We start from the raw sequence: 22101 nt of genomic DNA on the forward strand, positions 1-22101 counted from the left end.
AGGAGTCTGTGGGGTCTATTTACAAACTGCATTTTGTACTACAAAATATTATTCATTAACCTACATCTGGAGGTCTGCGTTAACACCTCTTGTATCTTTTATGTGCAGAGATCTCTAAACATGTAGGTATACGTTTTAGTAGTAAATGTGGGAGGAATGGGGTCAGTGGCTGGAATGCGGAGAATACTTACTACTAAATGTAGTTATAACAGTCAAAAAGGACCCAAAACAGGAGTAAATGTACTCCAGCTCAGGCCTGCAATAAGTCCAGCACCACACATGGGCAATCTCAGGTAGCCCAATACCCTCCCCCACCCAAAAAAGGGAATTATTTTTAAATAAATTAATTTATTTACACTTCTTTAAATATATTTATAAATGTAATTAAATATTAAAAATATTATATTTTAATTAAACATTATTCTTTATCTTTTACAACAGTTTTTAATCTAGAAAAAATGTAACCTTAATTTTGTTAAATGTTAATTACATTAGTTTAATTTAATTCTAAACATAACTTTAAACGTTATGTTATGGTACGTGTATTTGTATAGTGTGCAGCTCACCTGGTACGGTATCCTAGCGCTGAAGCAGGAGCTGTATGTGCTGGGCCAGGGCAGGGTCTAGGTGAAGAGGCAGATCTTCAGTTTCTTGCAGAATTCCAAAACTGAGGAGGTGGCTCTGATGTGCAGAGGAAGGTCGCTCAAGCCTTCAGGTGTGAGGAAAAAGAAGGCACAACCACCATATCTGGTTGCGCCTTTGCTTGTGGTGTATGCGAGTTGTGGTCTTGATGAGTGGCGGTGTCTGATAGGTTTGTGAAAGTTTATGCGGTTGTTGAGGTACGTGGGGCCAATGTTGTTTAAGAGTTTGGTATGTGTGTGTGACAAGTTTGAAGAGTGCTTGTTTGTGGACTGGAAGTCTCTGAAGCTCTTTGAGATGCGGGCTGATGTGAGTATGGAGTGGGAGGTTGAGGGTGAGAGAATGGTCTGGAGCCTTCTGATCAGTTGAGTGTTGATTACAGCATGGAGTGTGTTGCTGTAGGCCAGCTTGCTAGCAATGAGGGCTTGGAAGATGATTCTGTGAGTGTTGATGGGGAGATATATGAAGTTCCTTTTGAGTATCTTCAGTGTGTAGAAGCAGGAGATGGAGATCTGATTCACTTGGGTGGTCATTGTGAGCTGGTTGTGGATTACTGTTCTGAGGTTCATTGCATGGCTTGCCGCAATGGGTGTGGATTCGATCTTGGCAGGCCACCAGGTGGAATCCCAGAGCTAGGTGTCTTGCTGAAGATTACTACTTCCATCTTGTCTGTGTTGAGGTTGAGGCAGTTGTTTCATCCATCCAGCAGCAGCTGCCACAAATCTCAAGGGGAGGGGAGGGCAGGTGGAGGGAAGGGGAAGGGGCTAGGAGGTAATACAAAATAATTTAAAAATCAACTTACCTCTTTCCGTCGCCGCTGGTGCCACCTGCCATCTCGATCCTCTTCTGGTGTCCCAGCATTCACTGCTGGGACACCATCCCAGGCTCCCCAGCAATCCTGGCGCTGCTTACATGCTATAGGTAGCATGTAAGCAGCGTCAGGATTGGTCTGAGCGGCAGTGACTGCCACTCAGACACAAACCTGGGTTCGTCTGTGCAGTTTCTCCAGCCCGGCTGTGTATATAGCCGGGTTGGAGAAACCCAAGTGCGCAAGTGTGTTTGACCAGCCTCAGACAGCCAGCCAAACACACATGAGCACTTAGTGCACTCCTCCCTAGCCCCCTCCCGCCTTCCACAGCCCAGCTCCGCCCCTCCCTGCACTGCTGTGCCAGAAGCAGAAAAGTAAAACAATAGAAAACTATTGTTTCATTTTTCTGCTTCTGGCACAGCCAGTGGGGCGACGCTCCTTCGCCATAGTGAAGGAGCTGCCCCTGCATCCATCTGGAGACTTTTGTCATGCAAGTCCAAATGTTTGGCGTCTTGTCACAGATGGAGAGTATGAGCTGGGTATTTTCAGAGTAGGGTATGACGTTGATTCCATGGGTGTGGATGATGCTGGTGATTGGGGTCATGTAGGCGTTGAATAGCGTGGGGCTGAGTGAGGACCCTTGTGAAATGTCACAGATGAGGTTGAAGGCGCCTGAGGCGAAGGAGGCCAGGATGACAACCTGGATGCAGCCTGTCAGGAAGTGTGGGCCCTTGGATGTCAGCTTCATTCAGTCATTGGACAAGGATGGAGTGGGAGTTAGTGTCGAAGGCTGTGGAAACGTATAGTAGGATATGGCCCACAGTGTCACTTCCGTCCATGATAATCCAGATGTCAACTGTAGGGGTGATGCGGGGGCTCTCTGTAGAGCGGTTGGGCCTGACTCCAGATTGATTGGTTTTATGTAGGGGGTTGTCATTGAGGTGGATAGCTAGGCTCTTGCTTATCATCTTTCCCATGACTTTAGCCAGATAGGGTGGCAGAGAGGTAGGCCGGAAGTTGGTTAGCATCTTCGAGTATGCTGTGGGTGTCTTGAGGAGGAGGAGTACTGTGGTGTGTCTCCAGGCATCCATCATTTTTAAATAAATAAAGTTACTTTAAGTGGGCTTCCTTGTAATAAATATTTTAAAAAATAATTTAACTTCCTATATTTAAATTATTTAAATATTAAATTCAAAATTAAGTTAATATGGCTTTTGCATTTTTTGCTTTGTGTACATTTAAATGACATAGATCGAATGAATTTATATTAACCTTTATCTTTTTACTTATTTTTAAAAATTTAATATACTTTTGAACTTTGCCCTATACTTAGCCAACTTTACACTCGTAAATTAGACTCAACCCCTTGGTGGAGACATGTAAACCCACACTTTGCAGTATATTTAGGTTCCCAAATGGTGAATAGCGAAAAGTAGTATATTTAATAGAAACAGAAGAGTATACTTAGACTGGATTTACTCACATGTAAGTTTACCTTTGTGAATGGCCTCGTGTGTTTTTTGGTTACGAAATACAGGGCTAGTGGGATTCATTTTGGATGTCAACCACACAAAATGTGACAAGAGGAATGCTCACAAATAGTGTAACCCACTGCCTATCGTTCTGGTAGCATTCCAACCCATTGGTTTTTGGCCCACCAAGCCACCACAGATTAGACCCAGCCAGATGCAAAACGACCATGGGTATAGTCCAAAAGGAACAGGCTAGTCCAAACTACCAAGCCAGGTTCACTCTGAACTGGAACACAAGCAACCTAAGACCAGTTTTGGCTTATTTGGGCCTAGTGTCCAGCCAAGTGTTTATCTTTTATGTAAGAAGAAAGTACTTACACAGCAGAACTAAATACTACACAAATAATCAAAACACCATTCAGAGTTGAAAACTGTGTTGCATTCGGCAATATGGCTCTACACCCCCTTCCTCCTGGTACTTTTCAAGTATCCCCCTTCCTACCTCTATAGTCTGAAACACCCTACAGATTTAAGCAAGTGTTTTAGGCACAGGATCAAATGGATTACTTTTTTTCACATGTGAATTGCGCAACTTCAGTTCAATGTCTTTTTGCCTATTTGTTGGCCAAAGTGAAAATAGCAGACTCATCTGTGTGCATCTGGTCTCTAGTCCCTGGTGCAGGCTAGGCATTGTGGTTCATTAGCTGTGTTTGGGCTTTAGTCCCTAGTGGAGGAAAGGCTCTGTGGTTCATTTGCTGGGGTCTGTAGTAGTTTGGGTAACCTGACAATGTCATGGGGTGGCAGAAGCAGCCTCTAAGCTATCTTCCTTGAGATGGTCTCCTTTGGCATTTTTGGCCTTGGGCTGATTGAGCTTCTTGCTTCATCAGTTGCACAGTCCGTCTTTACAGTGTTGGCAGCAGCAGTACCAATCTCGTAGCCCTCAACAAGGTTGACATGAGTAGTTGTTAAAATAAAGTATTTTTTCAGCTTACAAGAATCGGTGGTGAGTGACCGGGGGGAACCCGTCCATGACATGGGTCACTTCTAGCATTGCACTCTGGAAAAGATAGCTTTCTCTGAGTGGTCTCCACAGCAGGCAAAAGCTGGGATTCGCCTCCTGGACAGTCTCTTCTGTAGACACCAGCCCTGGTTATACAGCAGCTTTTCAAGTGCTCTAGGGAGCACTCCTATGATTGGTCAAGAACAACTGGGGTGGCATGAAACCCAAGTTTTTAAACATTCTGCAGGCAGGGGATGTAAGTCCATTGTCTAAAGCTTCAGAACTGGGTTGGTTTAGTTCAATTTCCATAGAATTTTCAGGCTGCTCTCCAGACACAGGGCCTGATTTAGATTGCAGTATATGGCTACTCTGTCAAAGAGGTGAGGGATTTCCCATCTATTGAAATATAAATGCTATTATTTGCTATGGGATTTATATTTTGGCGGATGGGATCTGTCACCGTTGTGAGGGAGTAACCAATCCACCAAATTCTAAACCAGGCCCACAGTCTTTGTGCAAACTAATTGTTCTCACAGCAGGTAGCAACGGGTTACCTCCAAGTAGGACTTTCCAAACAGTCCCAACGAAGTGTGACATCTCTTCACCTGGCTGCCATTAGCCTTGCTGAAACAGTAATCAGAGATGGACAAAAGGACAGGCTCTGCCTAGAAACATACTAAACGTGAACATCAGAAACTGCAGACCCACCTCTCACCCTTAGCATCAACCTAATGGCAGTGCTGGGGAAGAAAAAATCAGCAGTCTTTAAGTAACAAGATGGCCCTGTCTCCATCCTCCTTCTTTCAAGGTCTGGGCCTCAACCCTCTAGTCACAGGAATGCATGCAATATACTTCCACTGTCTGGGGAAACTATCCTCATCCTCCTCCTTGTGCCATACTAAACCATGGGCATCAAAAATGGATCAAACAAATGGCGATTGGAGGAATGCTTGCAAGTAGTCTAACCACTGTGTCTTATTTCCAGAAGCTTGCCACCCTTCACGCATGATGGCTGGCAGGTAGGAGCTGCTAAAGTTAACTTTTAACTTTAACTGATGTATTGCCTGATTTTTTAAGTGTTATATTGTGTGTATTATTCAGATTCTCTCAATGTTAAATAAATCTTATTTAACGTTTGTTTCCATATTTGTAAGCAATATATATGTATATATGTGTGTGTGTATATATATATATATATCTATATCGGTAGATATATATATATATATATATATATGTATATATATATATATATATATATGCATTCACTGGAAAAACCAAAGGTTATAGGGACGTTATAGTTATGCTCACATTTGAAACGTACAAAACCATAGAAATTCACTTGTTTTAGTTAGAGTTATCTCATGTAACTATAACTCGTCCCCTAAAGTAACTATAACTTGCACCCTCGCCATGCACAGTTTTTTCAACATAAATTTTACTGCAAATATTATATTGATATTATCAATGATATTATCAAAGATGTCACGAGTGCCGTAATATATGGGGTAATTAGAAGTGCAGGGCACAAGTTATAGTTACCTTAAGGCATAAGTTATAATTACTTGAGATAACTCTAACTATAACAGGTGAATTTCTATGGTTTTGTACGTTTAAAATGTGAACTATAACGTACCTGTAACCTTTGATTTTTTCAGTGAATTTCTAAGGTGTTTTAAATTCTATTTCCTAACTATAACATCCCTGTAACCTTTGTTTTTTTCAGTGATTTTCTATGTTTTTTTTAAACGTATAGTAATTTTCATTACTATACCTTAATCCAACCACTTGCGTGCATGGCTTTCAGCCATGTGCAGCAGCGGTTGGTCACAGGGATTGGCCTGGGACCAGGCCCTGAGGCCAACCCCCTATAAGCACCTAACCGTGCATGGCCTTCGTCCGTGGGCAGCCGGGGTTGCCCACAAGGCCTGGCCTCCAGCCAGTCCTTGTGGCCAACCCCCCTAACTACCCAGCCCTACTCTGCACACAACCCTTTGGCCATGCCCAGCGGGAGTTGGCCACAGCCTGTCTCTCTGGGTGTGAGAATAAGTGTAAGAGGGTGTATCTGGGGGTGAGAGTGGCTGTGAGAGTCTCTGTCTGGGTGTGGGAGTGCGTGCATCAGTGTCTTAGTGGGTGTGTCAGTGTCTCCGTAGGTCTGCGAGTAGGTGCATGAGGGTGTCAGTGGATCTGTGAGTGGGTGTGTGAGAGTCTGAGTGTGGTTGTGAGTGGGTGCACAAGAGTCTGAGTGGGTATGTTAGTATGTGCGTGAGTGTCTCAGTGTGTCTGTGACTGGGTGCGTAAGGGTCTGAGTGGGTGTGTGGGTGGGAGAAAGATTGAAAAAAGAAAGAGAAAGAGTGGAATGCAGATGGATAAAGAGTTTGTTGGGCTTTGAAGGATGATATACTTAGAATGAGATATTTCTGGACAAATTGAAAAGAAAAATGTATTTCTCAATTTAAAAAAATTACATCACCTTTCAGTATGAGCCTTAAACTTTGAAAGTTTAAAAAAACATTAAAGAAGAAAAATGATCACGGACGTCCTTGGAATAGAACCCTCAACTTTCAATGTGAGGGTCTGAGACCTTAACCATTAGCCCAACTTTTGTTTTTTCTCCCATTTTTTGCCCTCCTCCGCAGTCCCAGCTGGCTCCCGCCTCCTGCAGGAGTTGGGATTGCTCCAGCAAGCAAGGAGCTACTTTTAATAGAAGCTCTCTGCTGCTGGAGCAATGTTTTCATCTGTCTTCCCTGCCTGCATAATTCTGTGCAGGGAAAACCGATGAAAACTCTGCTTTCTTACAGCGGGACATGTTTGACAGATCCAGCTGTCAGAAAGCGGAGTTATGCTTGCTTTTGCTTGGTGGGAGCTGTCAGCTCCCACCAAGCAGAAGCAAACAGCTAAGTCCTGGAGGTGGGCACCCCGGGACATAGCAGGAGCTAGCCCTGGGAGGGTAGCGGACCCTAGGACCATCAGTGGCTCTTTGAAGGGGCCGCGCAGCCACCCTCCAATGTGGAAATGGCCCCGGGAAGGTGGTGGTCCCTGAGGTTTGGGGGTCCAAAACCAGCCTCCTTCACATTTTTCACTATTGCCCCAGGGAGTTGGTGGTCCCTGGGTCTGCGGGGGCCATGCAGCCTCCTGCACCCGATGTCTTCAATGCCCAAGGGAGATGGTGGTCACGTGGCCCCTGCATCTAATTTCCTAATTACACTGGGGAGATGGTGGTCCTCAGGGTTGTGAGGGGCTAATAGGGCCCACGCATACTTGTAAAGAAATGCCTGAGGAGCTGTCGGTTCCCGGGGCTGCAGGGCGAGGGGGCAAATGCCCCACCTTACATATAATGAAAGCCACGGGCAGGTGGAGGTCCGTAGGGCTGAGGGGGAGTCAGGTGGCCCAATCGCTGTACAATGAAAAATGCCCCCGGGACTTGGCCCAATCAGTGGGGCTTAAGTATTACGAAGCACGAGAACCTGTGCTTTGTTTTTCTTTTTTAATTTTCACCAGATCCAACGCAAATCGCAGTGAGATTTAAAAAAAATGCTTTTTAGTGACCCTAGCAACAGAGGTAAGGGGTCAGGGTGTCTCTACCCTGGCCCCTTTTATTTTTTTAAACATTTTTTAGAAAGGCTCAGCTGAAGCCGAATCCCTAGATGGCAGCCAACACTTTCTGGTTTGAAATGTTGGCAGCCAATCAGAGCTGTGCATTTCCCTGCACAGGCTCAACATTATTTACAAAGTAATCGCGACCAGAGATATACAAGTTTGGATTTCTTTTACTATCTCGAAAACTACTGAATGGATTTACACCAACTAAGAGAAAGCACAATCTGCATACCAAAAGCTAGCTTTCTGCCAAATTTGGTATAATTCTGTGCACTGGTTCAGGCTGTAGTTGTGTCTAAAGGTCCTATGGGAATTAACATGGGAAACACAACTTTGTTGCCAAGCAAGGGCCAATTTTTCTTGGTCCTCGCTTGAATGATCACTCCGAAACTTTCTGTCCGTCAAACAGTGCCAAAGATATGGGAAAGTCAAAAAATGCTATTAAAACTAGGATACATATATATATATATATATATATATATATCAACAGCCTGGCGGTTTCTGCGGTCACAATCCGCCAGGGGATTACGAGACCCCTTTCCGCCAGACTCTACATGGCGGTCGGATGGCCATTCAAAGGCTGGCAGAGAGGGGGTGTCAGGTGCCCGATGGGGACCCTTGCACTGCCCATGCAATTGGCATGGGCAGTGCAGGGGTCCCCATGGACAGCCCCGTCGTGCTTTTCACTGCCCGAATTACGGGCAGTGAAAAGCGCAATGGGTGCTGTTGCACCCTATGCACCCCCACATTGCCGCCGGCTCAATTATGACCCGGTGTCAATGTTAAGGCCTTGTTCCTAGTGGGGAACTCTTAATAGGGCCGGCGGGCGGAAGACCGGCGTGGCGGCCATCCATGCGAATGAGAGGCCACCCACCAAACTCATAATGAGGGCCTTGGTGTTCTGCTTATACATACTCTTTGATGCACACATACATATCCTCCATGTCTTAGTACAGGTGTGATTGGACAACATGGCAAACTTGTCTTTCAGAGTGTTACAGAGTGTTACTGTTCTGTTTTAGTATCAATAAACCTTTTGTCTTTGCTTTTTTTAGAGTGCCCTCAGCCTCCTAGTATCATAGCTATTGTGGGCGGGACTGTTGCTGGTGTGGCATTGATTGGATTGCTAATGCTCGGGATCTGGAAGCTGGTAACAGAAGTTTATGACCGGAGAGAATACAGCAGATTTGAAAAGGAGCAGGCAAAATCAAAATGGCATAACGTAAGATTTACACATTTTTTTATTGTGGGCAGAAGAAGGATATGCAACCAGTTGTCCTTTCATGTACCTTTGGAACTTTGTACTCATTGTCTTTTAAAGTAGCAATGAAACTTTGTACTGTTGTGTAAAATCAAATCAGGTGCATTGTGGAATAGACATGCTGGACAACACTTTGTGCATGGTGGAAGATCTTAGTATCTGCCATTGCTTTATACCTGTTTTATAACTAACTCACAATATGGTGCCATTAAAACAGAGACATAATTTTAGAGTAGCTAAATATTACACTTGTTGCAACTTGCCTTCAATATGAAATGATGCAAGCCCTGCAATGTATTATGGCCATTTTTCTTTTCAAGTTTGTCTTTAATTAATGTTCTGTTTTGTCACTTTCAGTGTGCCTGTTGTCAAATTAAATCCTGCTGCTTCAAGTTTTCGTAAAGGTTGTTTAGCGAAAGTACAATGCCCCATCATTGGATGTTGTACAAATTACTTCCGCAATGACATCTCTGCCAAAATAATCAAGGCCATCTTCCACATCTTTCACTATACATGGTGCAATCTGATTAATATCTTCCTCAACCAAGGTATCTTTCCAACCATTTGTAAGACCAACCGGATCACCCCATAAGCAAAACGTCCAAATTCAACCTTACCCAAACATCTCATTACTGTTCGATATCAAATATACCATGGCTGGGAAAATCTGTGTGCTTCATTTGGGCAGGTGGTTTCTGGTGCTCGATACCAGCACTTAATTCTCAACACTGGCACTTGTGACAGTCCACCACATGGTGGAGCTGTTTGTCTTATTTTGAGAAGAGCACAGCAACAGAGTTTAATAGTTCAATATACATTAACATGAATAATACCTGCCAACCATGCCATTCTTATAGCTTTTTGTGGCCTGAAATAGCATGAATTGTCACACTTGTAAGAGTGTAATAGTTATGTTGGTACCATTATTGGCAGCGCTGGTAGGGGTAATGGGTGATGCATGCTGCTATGGCCTCCTAAGAAGGGCCTTAGCAGTTACATTTTTACAAACTGAACACTGGGAGAATCCCAGAAAAACAGTGGCCAACCAGGAAAAACTATGCTTTCTCTAAAGCACACCCCTATCAATCAGGATTTAGGCTTGGCTTCAGCATGCACTGAAACGGCAGCTTTAAAAGTATTGAATGACTTATTCCACAGTCTCAAGAAAGGGGACACATGACTGATTATCTTGCTAAATTTATCAGCTGTCTTCAATACAAATAACTATTAATGACTACTACAGATTATTGAACACCCCAAGGGTTTCAGAGATAAGAATCAATGCAGCTTCACATCCTTACTAACCAATGGACCCCTATTAATAAGATTGGAAACCACACCACCACTAACACTACATTGCAGTGGGGCATTTCTCAGGGTTCAATTGTAGCTACAACCTCATGTAATCAATATGTGTCACCTCTTACCCCCAATTCTCAACAACTCAGGTGTAACCCTACACTAATCTGCAGGGAATACCCTGCTATATTTAAAAACTTCAACAACGAGTTGTATCTCCACCCTAAGACACTGGCTCTCCCAGCTACATACATGGGTGCATAAAAAGTCCTGTAGCTACATTCTCAGAAAACAGATTTTCTCTTCTTCTCCTTAATCCAAGGGAGCAAATTTGATTCTAATCTCTTGGAATCTTTGAACCTTTTATTTCTTGCTGGATTCACACCTCACACTAACCCATCAAAACAACAATGTGGCTACAGCTGCCATCTTTCACCTCAGCACTTTGAAAAACATTTCACACCTTATCCATCACATCATCTCAAACAGCATTTGATTCATTAATTGACTCTAGACTCAACTTTGAAAATGCTACTTAGCAGGAGCTCCACAAGCATCCATCGCTTCACTCAAATCTATCTGAAACTCATCTGCAAATTGATTCACTCTGTAGGTAGATATGACTTCACTACCCCCATAATGCAAAACCAACAATGGCTACCCATCACAGCCAGAATCAATTTATTGCACTGTGCCAAGAGTCAGCCTCGAAAACGCCTGAGGCTACCTACCTGATTTACTTGTCATCTCCAGTGATTCAAGGGGCCTTAGAAGTCAGAATACCTTTCTGCTTGAACTGCCTGATTTCAGAACAGCTATAGATCAGAAACAATCTTTCTCAGGGATGGATCAGAAACAATCTTTCTTGGGGAACTTGCGCCTCCCCAATTCAGAACAGTCACTCCACTCTCAACTGTCTGCAAGCAGCTGTAGGCTCACATTTTAAACAATGCTTAGTTCCCGTCCATACTGATCTCATAGGCCTATTACTGTAAGTTGCTTAAACCTCTTAAGATCTATATTGTTTCAGTTTTTTATGAATTCCTCCCCAAATCAAATTCCTAGTCTAATGAAACAAATATTGTCTCCTCTATTCTGATAAATCCTTCCTCCATCTCAGTTTAATACAATTGTTGTTGATCTTTGTTATAATGTAAAATGCCCTCATACCAACCAGTCCATGTGAACTATAAAGACAAAAAAAATCACAAATCCAAGATCATTCAGCGCTTTTCCCTGTGATGTTATTGGTAAGGTTAAAGGGCTTGTGATGTCCTTTGCCCTATTTCTGTGATTTGAGTCAAGTGGTGCTGCAAGGGTCAAGGTGTCGCGTAGGCTCTCATTATTCTAATGAGACTACTGGATTTGGATGGCAGAATCACTTACGCTTGGGGGACTGAGTCTGAACCCACTACAGGTGAAACCTGTTGGCCCAATCCGGGTTTTGCTCCGGCTAACTACCAGTGCCTCATCACTGCCCAAGAGCAGGGTTGATTGGGCAGCCAAGCGCAGGACACAGTTGACTCCTCATGGAAATCGTGGTCACTCAGATCACATCCGTTTCTCTCATTTACATTAGTCTCACATATACAAGGACAATCAGAGGCAGTATATGTTTCAATAAGGCTTTAATGAAGCAACTGTTTCATAGATAATAAAGCATGTTTTACAATAACCAGGACGATGAAGCATGACAGGATTAAAATTGTGACAAGGAGAGTAAAGCATACAAATAATGCTACCATATTGTCAATAGAATCATTAGAATAATTCCTATCTAGACTATGCTAGAGCACAGCATGTTAAGCTCTAGTTCTGCCCTCCAAGTTCCTCTGGGAAGACATCATCCTTCATACCTGAGCAAGAGGCCTGTAGTCTACATAAGAAGCTCTAGCGAAGCTTTCAGCAGTCAGCAAACAGTCGTGGTCATCTGGCTGGAATCTCCCTCTAACGTGTATGGGACTGAGAAGTGTTTTATAATAAAACAGCTGATGTTCTGAGAAAATGTCCGTACGTAAGGATGTGTATTTTTCTATGAACACTGAAGACAAAGCGTTACCACGTTTACCGGCAACCTATCTTACTGCAGCCTTGAGAAAAGCACAGAGTGAAAGAAATATCTTGTTTAAGAATGCAGTGCTGACCTAGGCAAAGAACAGCTAGATAGAGAGAACTGAAACAAGACCGCAAATGTGGCTATTGTAAAAATAATAAACAAAGCTGAATAAAATATCGAGGTTAAAGGGCACAGCAGCAGGCCTAGTTTGCTAAAATAACGTGTATGAAGCTATAACTAAAATGGCTACACAACAATGGGTCTCAGCACAGCATAGTAAACTGTATATCTCAAGGCACCATGAAAGTTTTCCTTTCAACTCTTTATTTCTGCAATTTGCCATAAAAGCTCAAAAAAGAATGCAATACAACAGTATAATAAAACCATTTAAAAACATCTCAATGAAATCAAAATGATCCAGTTATAGCATCATGGGCGTTAAAGTGCATGCATAGTCCATAATATAACCAAGTGCATTAAACACATTAAAAGGCATACGCTTGGCAAATAAATAAAAAAACAAGCATGAAATGTATACGAGGCTGTGTCAATCAGCCAATCACCACATGAAAAATAGACATAAATTGCATAAAGTGCTATCTCAGTGTTCAACCATCACAGCATCAAGGAAATACCCTTTTGTCTACATCTCCACATGAAAAACAGAAATCAAGAGTTGACAAAAACAATTGGCTGTGCTGTGTTCGATTTTAATATCATAGAGGCTGTCCTGAAGTCCCAAGTCCCCATGTTGCGGCACATCGGTAAAATCTACTTACTCCTGTGGGCGCGATAATAAGGGCAAAAAAAGAAAACATGCTCAATACACTCTTTTGCTTCTGGACAGAAGGGGCAGTACATGTCTTTACCAGAGGGATGATTTTGCCATTTGGCAGGAACCATGCAAAGCGGCAAGGTCCCAATCCAGAATTTAACATACAGGGTTTTTGCAAGTGGGGGCTCAATCGCGTCCACATACTCCTCTAACAAGTAGACATCTTTAAACTCCATTAAGGTCCAGGTCAGAGAGACCAGCCTCCCTGTTCTGTGTAACCCGCCATCCATCTGCCCCCAGTAGATCCCTTTAAGTGGAGACTTTGGAACTCTAAGTGCAGTTTCCAGATTAGCCCAGAGATTCTCACATCTTAACTCTGAAAGGTGAGATTTAATGTGCCCAAACCATGGGATCTTGACAACCCCAGGAAGCTTTAATATTTCCTCCAGCCCCATCCTTTAGGATGCTGAATCTGCAGAAGCCCAGATCCTCCTTCAATACAGCAGGGGTCTGACTCCTAGCCTATGGGTAAGGGGTCTATGTCCAAGTTCCAGCTGAAGGGGGATAAATGGGATACTAGTGGGGATATTGGTGGGGAGTCATAAAAACGATTTCCCACCAGCCCAATATTGCTAACATTCTCGTGCCTCCAGAGTTCTCCATCATATAAAGCCCCTCCAAGGGCTAGTAGATTTATAAATTTGGAGGGCCAGGGAAGGCGGGGCATGGGGCATCATGCTTTCACAGCTCAAGATGAGCCAACATATCATTGATATATATTAGGAACAGGGTGGGGGCTAATACTCATCCTTGCCTTATTCCCTGAGTAACCAGAATGGATGAATTCAATTCCCCAAGGGAGCCACATCTGACTGTGCCATCTACAAGATATTTTGGGGCTCCAGGTCAGTTAAGACCTTCCACAGTGCCTCCTAAGGGCAAGATCGAAGGTCGACAAAAAGCACTTAAAGCTGATAACCTAACTAGTTTCCAATAGATTAGTTGCAATAAAAAAACTTGGTCAGTGGTACTAATGCCCACCCTGAACCCAGCCTGAGGAGGGGTCACCAGATCAACGTCCTCAATCCAATCATACAATCTGATCAACAGAATCCATCTAGAGAGCTTCTGGGGCTATCAATGAGGCTTTTTGGCTGGTAGTTAGATGGAAGCAACCTTTAGCATTTCTTAAAAATCGGAATGATCTCTGCCCCCGCCCACGTAGGGGCATTGGTAACCCATTCAAAATACAATTAAAGTTCAGGGCAAAATAGGGGCTTCTGATACACTTGTTGGCTTTAAAAAGGTCACTCTGCACCTTGTCCAGCCCTGACACATTCCCAGGGGTAATCTAATCTATTGTATCATTAACTTCACTGACAGTAATGGGACAAATTACAAAGTCAGTCTCTTATGGTGAAACCACCCCCTGCAAAATGCCTCTCACCCAGCTATCTCCTGCTGCTTCCACTGGTACAACTGATAACAAGGGTTTATTGCTGTGATTGCAGTCAGGCAGTGCCATAAGGGTCATGGATCTCAGGCCAACATAGTATACTGTGTATCTCGAGACACCATGAAAGTCTTTCCAAAATACCTTCAGACTGAGACGAGATGGTACTATACCGCAGTCCTTTTGACTTGCAAGTGCCTACACGTAAATGCCCCTAACAATTATCACAGCTAACCATATCCATGCGATTAGAAGTAAATGAATTTATCACTTACAGATCCCATGTTTCAGGAGAAGATTATCAACTTCAGAAATTTCATAGGCTATGGTCCAAAGGTATGGAATACTCTGCCTTTTTCTACCAGATCACCTTTTCTACCAAATTGAGTGCTTTGTGAACAAAAAAACGAAACATCTTGGCCAGTTTCCACACTTCTCTTGTCCCACAACCACTATTTGAATATGTATTTTTCTTTAAATCTGGTGTTTCATTCTAAAACAAATAATCTGATTTCTGGTCCTTAATTATGTTTTAAAATGACTATGTATGAAAATGAAAGCTCCTCCAATTCTGCAGAAAATTGGTGCAAGTGAAATATAAGCTCCAGAAGTATTATGAAACTGATGAGGTAAGCAAAACACCCATCTCAGAAACTGTTTGCACCAAAACATCCCTTGTCCTTATCCTACTCATTACACATAAGGTGAATTACATCTCATGAGTAATAACTGGGACAAAGATGACCGTGGCTAAGAGTAATGAAAATCAACGCCAATTAATCCGAGCATTCCTTACATGGTTGTTCGCTCTTATAGGACTGTTTGACATATTGAATGCTAGCTCCAGAAAGGCTGCCTAAGTGAGATGTTAGCTCTAAAACTATTGCATAGAAACACTGTTGGTCAGTCTGAAGTCAGACTCAAAAATAAGAATAAATAAATAAATTACTCCATTCTCCAGCTACAAGCACCTGCCTGCTTGTAAAACAAAAGTGTAGGCCCTTAACCTTGAATGCACTGACAGTTTGTGCTGTAGATTTAGGATACTCCCTATTGTTGTGTGGCCATTTTAATTATAGCTTCATACACGTTATTTTAGCAAACTAGGCCTGCCGCTCTGCACTTTAACCTAGACATATTTTATTCAGCTTTGTTTTATTATTTTAACAATAGCAACATTTGCGGCCTTGTTATATTTTCTATATCTAGCTGTTCTTTGCCTAGGCCAGCACTGCATTCTTAAACAAGACATTTCTTTCACTCTGTGCTTTTCTCAAGGCTGCAGTAAGATAGGTTGCCGGCAAAAGTGATATGTTTAGTCTCTAATGTTCAAAGAAACATACACACTCTTACATGGGGATCCTTTCTTGGAACATCAGCTGTTTTATTATAAAAACACTACTCTCACACATGTACAATAGAGGGAGATTCCAGCCAGATGACCACAACTGTATGCTGATTGCTGAGTGCATTGCTGCAGCTGCATATGTAGACTACGGGCCTCTTGCTCAGGTATGAGGGATGATGTCTTCCCAGGGGAACCTGAAGAGCAGAATTAGAGCTTAACATGCTGGGCTCTAACCTAGCCTAGGTAGGACTATTCTTAACGATCGTAGAGACAATATGGTAGCGTTATTTTTATGTTTTTACTCTCCTTGTCACAATTTTAATCCTGTCATGTTTCCTCGTCCTAGTTATTGCAATACATGCTTTATTATCTAAGATGCAGTTACTTCAATAAAACCTTATTGAACTATATTCTGCCTTTGATCGTCCTTGCATACATGAGACTGAGGGAAACGGATGAGATCTGAGTGACCACGATTTCCCTGAGGAGTCAATTGTGTCATGCGCTCGGTTGCCCAATCATCCCTGCTCTTGGGTTGAGATGAGTCACTGCTAGTTAGCCAGAACAAAACCCGGATTAGGCCGACAGGTGTCACCTATAATGGGTTCAGACTCAGTCTTCCACAGTGCAAGTGATTCTAACAATAACATCTGTGAATGATATTCAAAACCTAGTGATCCATCACATCTGATTCCCATTTTTGTAGGAAATGCAGCAGGAGCACACCAACTGGTAGCATCTCCCCTTGTGCAAAGTCAGGATCTTAGCTGCTCCTGTCCTCATTTTGAAGGATGACAATTCAGACCCTTTCGCTTTCTTCTTTTTCTGAAAATGCTTTCTAAATGAAGATCTGCTGTTGTGTGTATTATTATTCTTGTCGTCATAATATCTTGAAGACATCTTATGTTTGTGTGGTGAGGCATGCTTTCTGTCTTTGAAGGCTCTTGTAAACGTTTGCTCTAATTGCCCTCCAAATGATTTTTCACTTTAAAGGGAATGTTCAATAGAGCTGTTTTCTCTGCAGAGTCTGCCTTCCAATCTATAATCTACATATATTGCTAGAACAGAAACCCTACTGCCACTGCTTCAGGTTTAATTGAGTCTGACAAAGAACTTGCTTGTTGCTCTTTCTTAACATATCAGAACAATCCTCTCCTTCCTGTATTTCTGCTGCCAGATTCTCAAAATCCTTTACTAAGATTGTGTTGTGTAAGCTGCTTAGGTTCCTGTTTTGAATGCCTTATTATTTGCTTCAAAATAGGGTGAAGCCTTTAACAACAGGTAAAGACTGAGGTAGAAGGGCTATAAGGCTATAAGGACACTCCATCCACTAAGGGTTGAATATTCTATGTTAAAAAGGGAAAGACAGAAAAGTAAACATTGGAATGTTGGCGCTCCAGACTTAAAAACAGCCATTATAAACCTTTAGCCTCTCCATGGTCTTTAATGGAGCTTTGAACATTCTAATGTTATAATATTGTGTTAATGGCTGCTGCTGAGAGCTATCCTGGTTGGTAAAGGCCCTGATCCTGAGTTGTAAGCCACAAACGAGGGCCTATAACAAAGTAGAAGGCCTTTAACGACCGGTATAGCCCTAGGCAGAAGGGCTATAAGGCTATTAGAACACTCCAACCACTAAGGGTGGAATGTTCTAAGTTAAAAAGAGAGAAACATGAAGACAAACATTGGAATGTTGGAGCTCTGGGCTTATACCAGCCATTATAAGGCCGGAGCTACCTCATTTTCTTCAATGGAGCTCCCAACATTCCAATCTTCGGATATTTGCTTGAAAAGTTTTCTTCATAGCTTTCTCAATTCTTTTCTCAACTTGATCTTGAAGAGTACAATCAATGTAATTAGTGTGACAATGATCTTCTTAGCATGAGGAAGATGATCGCCTATCTCTTCTAGCACATACATCTTCTAAAGGAATGTTGAAATATCAAGTGCTCCAAATTCTTCCATTCATGCAGAACTAATTTATTTTGTTGTGTAGGTGCATGGCCAAACTCACAAGTCTTCTACACCACTGTTCTAAACTGTGGAAAAGGCTCTCTCTTATCCTCCAACTGATTAACTTCATTAAATGCTTGGTTACTTCTCACGTGCATTACGATCTACAGGCATCTTCTCTACGAATGTATTTGCCAGGTACTGTAGAACATGTATATTATTCTGAAGAAGAAGATGAAGAATCATCAGTTCTTGCGTCTTTCTTCCTCCTACTTTCTCTTGCTTTACTGCACTATAAACTGCTTCTTGAATTAATGCCACAGTCCCACTGGAAGATAAGGCCTCCCTCCCTGAGTGCTTAAGAAGACTAGAATACTTTATACAGGCCGACAACATCTTGAATCCAGCCAATCCAGTTAAAACACTAATTGCCCTTCATATTCTTTAATCCAATCCACTGTTCACTTTTCCCTTTTTTAAATAAAAAATGAAGTAACAACTTCCTTAACCCCCTTTTTTAAAACTGCCTCAGATCATGCACAGAGATAAAAAAAACTTGAATCACCCACTACTGCATTTTGTTGGCAGCCCATAAGCTCAATTACAACCAGAGTGTGTTCCTTGCACATTACCTCTTCAGAGATGGATCTCTTACACATGCGCATCGCTCCCAACGCCTTCCTGTATCTTAGTATCAGTAACAGAGGCGATACTCCGAACTCCGGAGCCACTACACCCGTGCTGGTAATCCCTAACCTGCTAGGCCGAGATACTGCTCATAAATTGACCTAAAAGACGCATATTCAGATTATGTGCAGGTGGCCTCCTAGCACTGCAAAAAATTCCTCTGGCTGCTTACCACGTTAACCCAACCCAAGTCGGGCAGAGGTCACAGGACTCAAACTGCCATGAAAATCCCACAGACTCTGCCCCTCACTTAGCAGACCTGTCTGGGAGACAAAAACTAACAGAAAGTAGCAAGTAGATGGCGGTTTAGGCATGAACATCGATTCACTAAAATGCCAGGGGTAGCTGAAGTGACTTCGCAACTGAATGACATTACAGGAAGTTAAATCACATGACCTCTGAATCCTAGCAAATATTGCCTCAAGACCTTAATCCCATTGACATCTTAATAATTTACATAATGGAAGCCTAGTTTGTACCTTGAAGGGAAAAGTTATTGCTAGCTCAGAGGGAGATGCAGTGGTAAGGCCTACTGGTACTATTTAGTAGGGAGTATATGTTATATTTGAACTAACAAAGAACACAGAGGTGATGGTTCTGTTCCAAAACATATTTTTCGCAATAATGAACTGTGACAACAATTTTCAAAATGGAGTTTGTTTAATTTGTTTTATTTGTATTATCAATAGTATGCATTTTACTTTTGATTTATTTCCCACTTAAAAAAATGTTAAACAAAATAATCTAGCGGTTTATCTGAACACTGTTTACCTTCTGTGATTGGTACTGCTTTTGCCAACTCTGTGGCCAGGTGTCGCAAAAGCAGTGCTAGTGGTCGCAAGGTCCAAGCCAGAGGTTGCAGTTGTGGCAACTGGCAAATGCTAAATGACATCCATTGGTGTAGGGGGGAAGAGCATGTTGCATTTTTATTTCAAGGAAAATTCAGGATTTAGAGACATGACACCTCTTATGTAACAAGGTGGAAGCTGTAGTGTATTTTAGTACGTTTATAAATTCATCACTAGGGTGGCAAACTTCAGAGAAATATTTTAAAATCTACAATTATGCCATCGTAGCTTTCATTATAGACAATGAGTGTGTGTAATTACCCATCAAAAGAGCTTATTTATGCTCTGTTTACGCTGAATTAGCGTAATTTTTTCACATTAATACAGCGCAAACTCAATGCCATATTTATATTTTGACGCTATACCCGTCTAGCGTCAAAATATTGGTGTTAACATAATTTTTCGGATGCGTGAAACCTCCTTGTCTCAATGAGATGCAAGGTAGGCGTTCCCATCCAAAAAATGACTCAAACCCCTAGCGCCATATTTATCCACCCGGGCAAAAATGATGCACGGGTGGGAGGCGGACCCAAAAAATGATGTTAATACCGATTTGCATCAAAATTTAAACACCTGGGTCAGGGTAGGCATTAAAATGAGGCAAACTCATCTCTACTTAAGAAGAACACACAGAAGGGTAGGTCGCTCCCCCTGCCGCTGCAGATCCACCAGCCCAGGCTCCTGACCCCTCCAAGCAAGTCCTGCGAAACCACAGTAAGTACTCCCCCGCCCAGCCCCTCGCCCTGCCCCGCGCTACTCACCTCTTCTCCTGCTTCCCTCTTCATCTTTGATCTTCCTCTTTGCTCTTCATCTGTATTCTTCATCTGTGTTCTTCTTTCTTCCCTGCACCCCGTCCTGCGTGTTCTTTCTTCTGTCTTCATCTCTGTTCTTCTTCTGTGCTCGTCTTTCTTCCCTGCACCCCGTCCTGCGTGTTCTTTCTTCTGTCTTCATCTGTGTTCTTCTTCTGTGCTCTTCTTTCTTCCCTGCACCCCGTCCTGCGTGTTCTCTCTTCTTCTTTGTCCTTCTTCTGTGATCTTCATCTGTATTCTTCATCTGTGTTCTTCTTCTGTGCTCTCCTTCTGTGTATTTCATCTGTGTTTCTTCCCTCTCTTCTGCACCGCGACCTGCGTGTGCTTCTTCTGTCTTCATCTGTATTCTTCTTCTTTGTACTTCATCTGTGTTTCTTCCTTCTCTTCTGCACCGCGACCTGCGTGTGCTTTCTTCTTCTTTGTCCTTCTTTCTGTGTTCTTCATCTGTATTCTTCTTCTGTGTTCTTCTTTACCTTCTCCTTGGCTCTTCTCTCTTCTGCTCCTCGCTCCTCTTCTTCTTTACCTTCTTCTGGGCTCTTCTCTCTTCTGTTCTTCTGCTCATCTTCTTCTTTACCACCTTCTTGGCTCTTCTCTCTTCTATATTCTGCTCCTCGCTCCTCTTCTTCTTTACCTTCTTCCTGGCTCTTCTCTCCTCTCTCTTCTGCTCTTCTGCTCCTGACTCCTCTCTCTGACCTTCCTCACTCTCCTCCACCTCTGTAACCCCCCTCCCCTGTCTTCCTATCTTTTCTTCCTAACTCCCCGCCACCTTTAAACCCCCCCTCCCCTATCTTTTCTCCCCTCTACCTGACCCCCCCACCCTCTGCTTTCCCGCCGCCACCACCTGCTCGCCCCTGCCCCCGCTCCCATTCGTCACCCCACTCCCGCCCCGCACCCCCAGCTGACCCCTCCTCCCTCTTATGGCGGCCGCTGTGCGGCCGCGCCGCTGGTGCGCCAAAGGCAAGCCCGTCTGCGCCCGTCCGCGCCTGGACCGCACCCAGCGCCACGACCCCTGGCCACCAGCAGTCCCAAAACCCGCAGCATCGCTACGACCCCGTCACCCTCCACGCCCTCAACCCGGGGCGCTCCAGCACCTGCTTCCAAGCCAACCCGAAATGCACCCACGGACCCTTCGTATGTCACACCTGCAAACTCAACTTCCACCGCGAAAACACCACGCCCGCCAGCCCACGCGCCAACAACCACCTCAAATGCATCCTGATCAACGCACGCTCTGTCCACAAGCACGCCGTTGAACTATGGGACCTCCTGGACTCCACCGCACCGGACGTCGCCTTCATCACTGAAACCTGGATGAACGCCTCCTCGGCCCCCGACATCGCCATAGCCATCCCCGACGGCTACAAGATTTCAAGGAGAGACCGCACCAACCAAGTAGGTGGAGGAATCGCCATCGTCTTCAAGGACTCCATCAACGTCACCACCTCCAGCGAAGACATCCCCCTCGCCGCCGAACACCTGCACTTCCAGATCCACACCGACCCCAGGACCACACTCAGAGGAACTCTCATCTACCGACCCCCTGGACCACGCGCCCTCTTCAGCGAATCCATCACTGACTTCATCTCCCCTCACGCCCTTGCCTCGCCGGACTACATCCTCCTCGGTGACCTCAACTTCCACCTGGAACAGAACAACGACCCCAACACCACCGCCCTGCTCGACAACCTCGCCAACTTCGGCCTCAAGCAACTGGTGAACACCCCCACGCCGGACACACGCTAGACCCCATCTTCTCCGCCAGCAACCACATATCCTTCAGCCACTCCTCAGCTATACACTGGACCGACCACAGATGTGTCCACTTCACCTTCCGACGCGAGACTCGCCACCTCCGCACACAACCCATCCCACGTCGACAGTGGAACAAAATCCCTGAGGAACAGCTTCTCTCCACTCTCAACGACAACCAACCCACCTCCTCCTCCGACCCCAACGACGCAGCCCTCAGCCTCACGAATTGGATCACCAACTGCGCAGACAACCTCGCTCCCCTCAGACGCCGCACAAGACAGACCAACACCAAAGAACCTCTCTGGTTCACCGACACCCTTAAGGAATCAAAGAAAACCTGCCGC

The 22101-nt window shown here is 43.8% G+C and overlaps 1 protein-coding gene across 5 annotated transcripts in view; it reads left to right on the top strand.

Annotated features, from left to right (window-relative positions):
• ITGB2 (integrin subunit beta 2) overlaps positions 1-22101 on the top strand; it is a 487597-nt gene that overhangs the window by 435937 nt on the left and 29559 nt on the right. For all 5 annotated transcript variants that reach the window (XM_069225707.1, XM_069225705.1, XM_069225706.1 and 2 more), the window contains one exon: positions 8572-8738. In XM_069225707.1, the coding sequence (XP_069081808.1) occupies positions 8572-8738 (167 nt within the window). The remainder of the gene's footprint in view (positions 1-8571; positions 8739-22101) is intronic.

Source organism: Pleurodeles waltl, chromosome 3_1 (genome assembly GCF_031143425.1).
Source record: "Pleurodeles waltl isolate 20211129_DDA chromosome 3_1, aPleWal1.hap1.20221129, whole genome shotgun sequence".
Taxonomy (NCBI): domain Eukaryota; kingdom Metazoa; phylum Chordata; class Amphibia; order Caudata; family Salamandridae; genus Pleurodeles; species Pleurodeles waltl.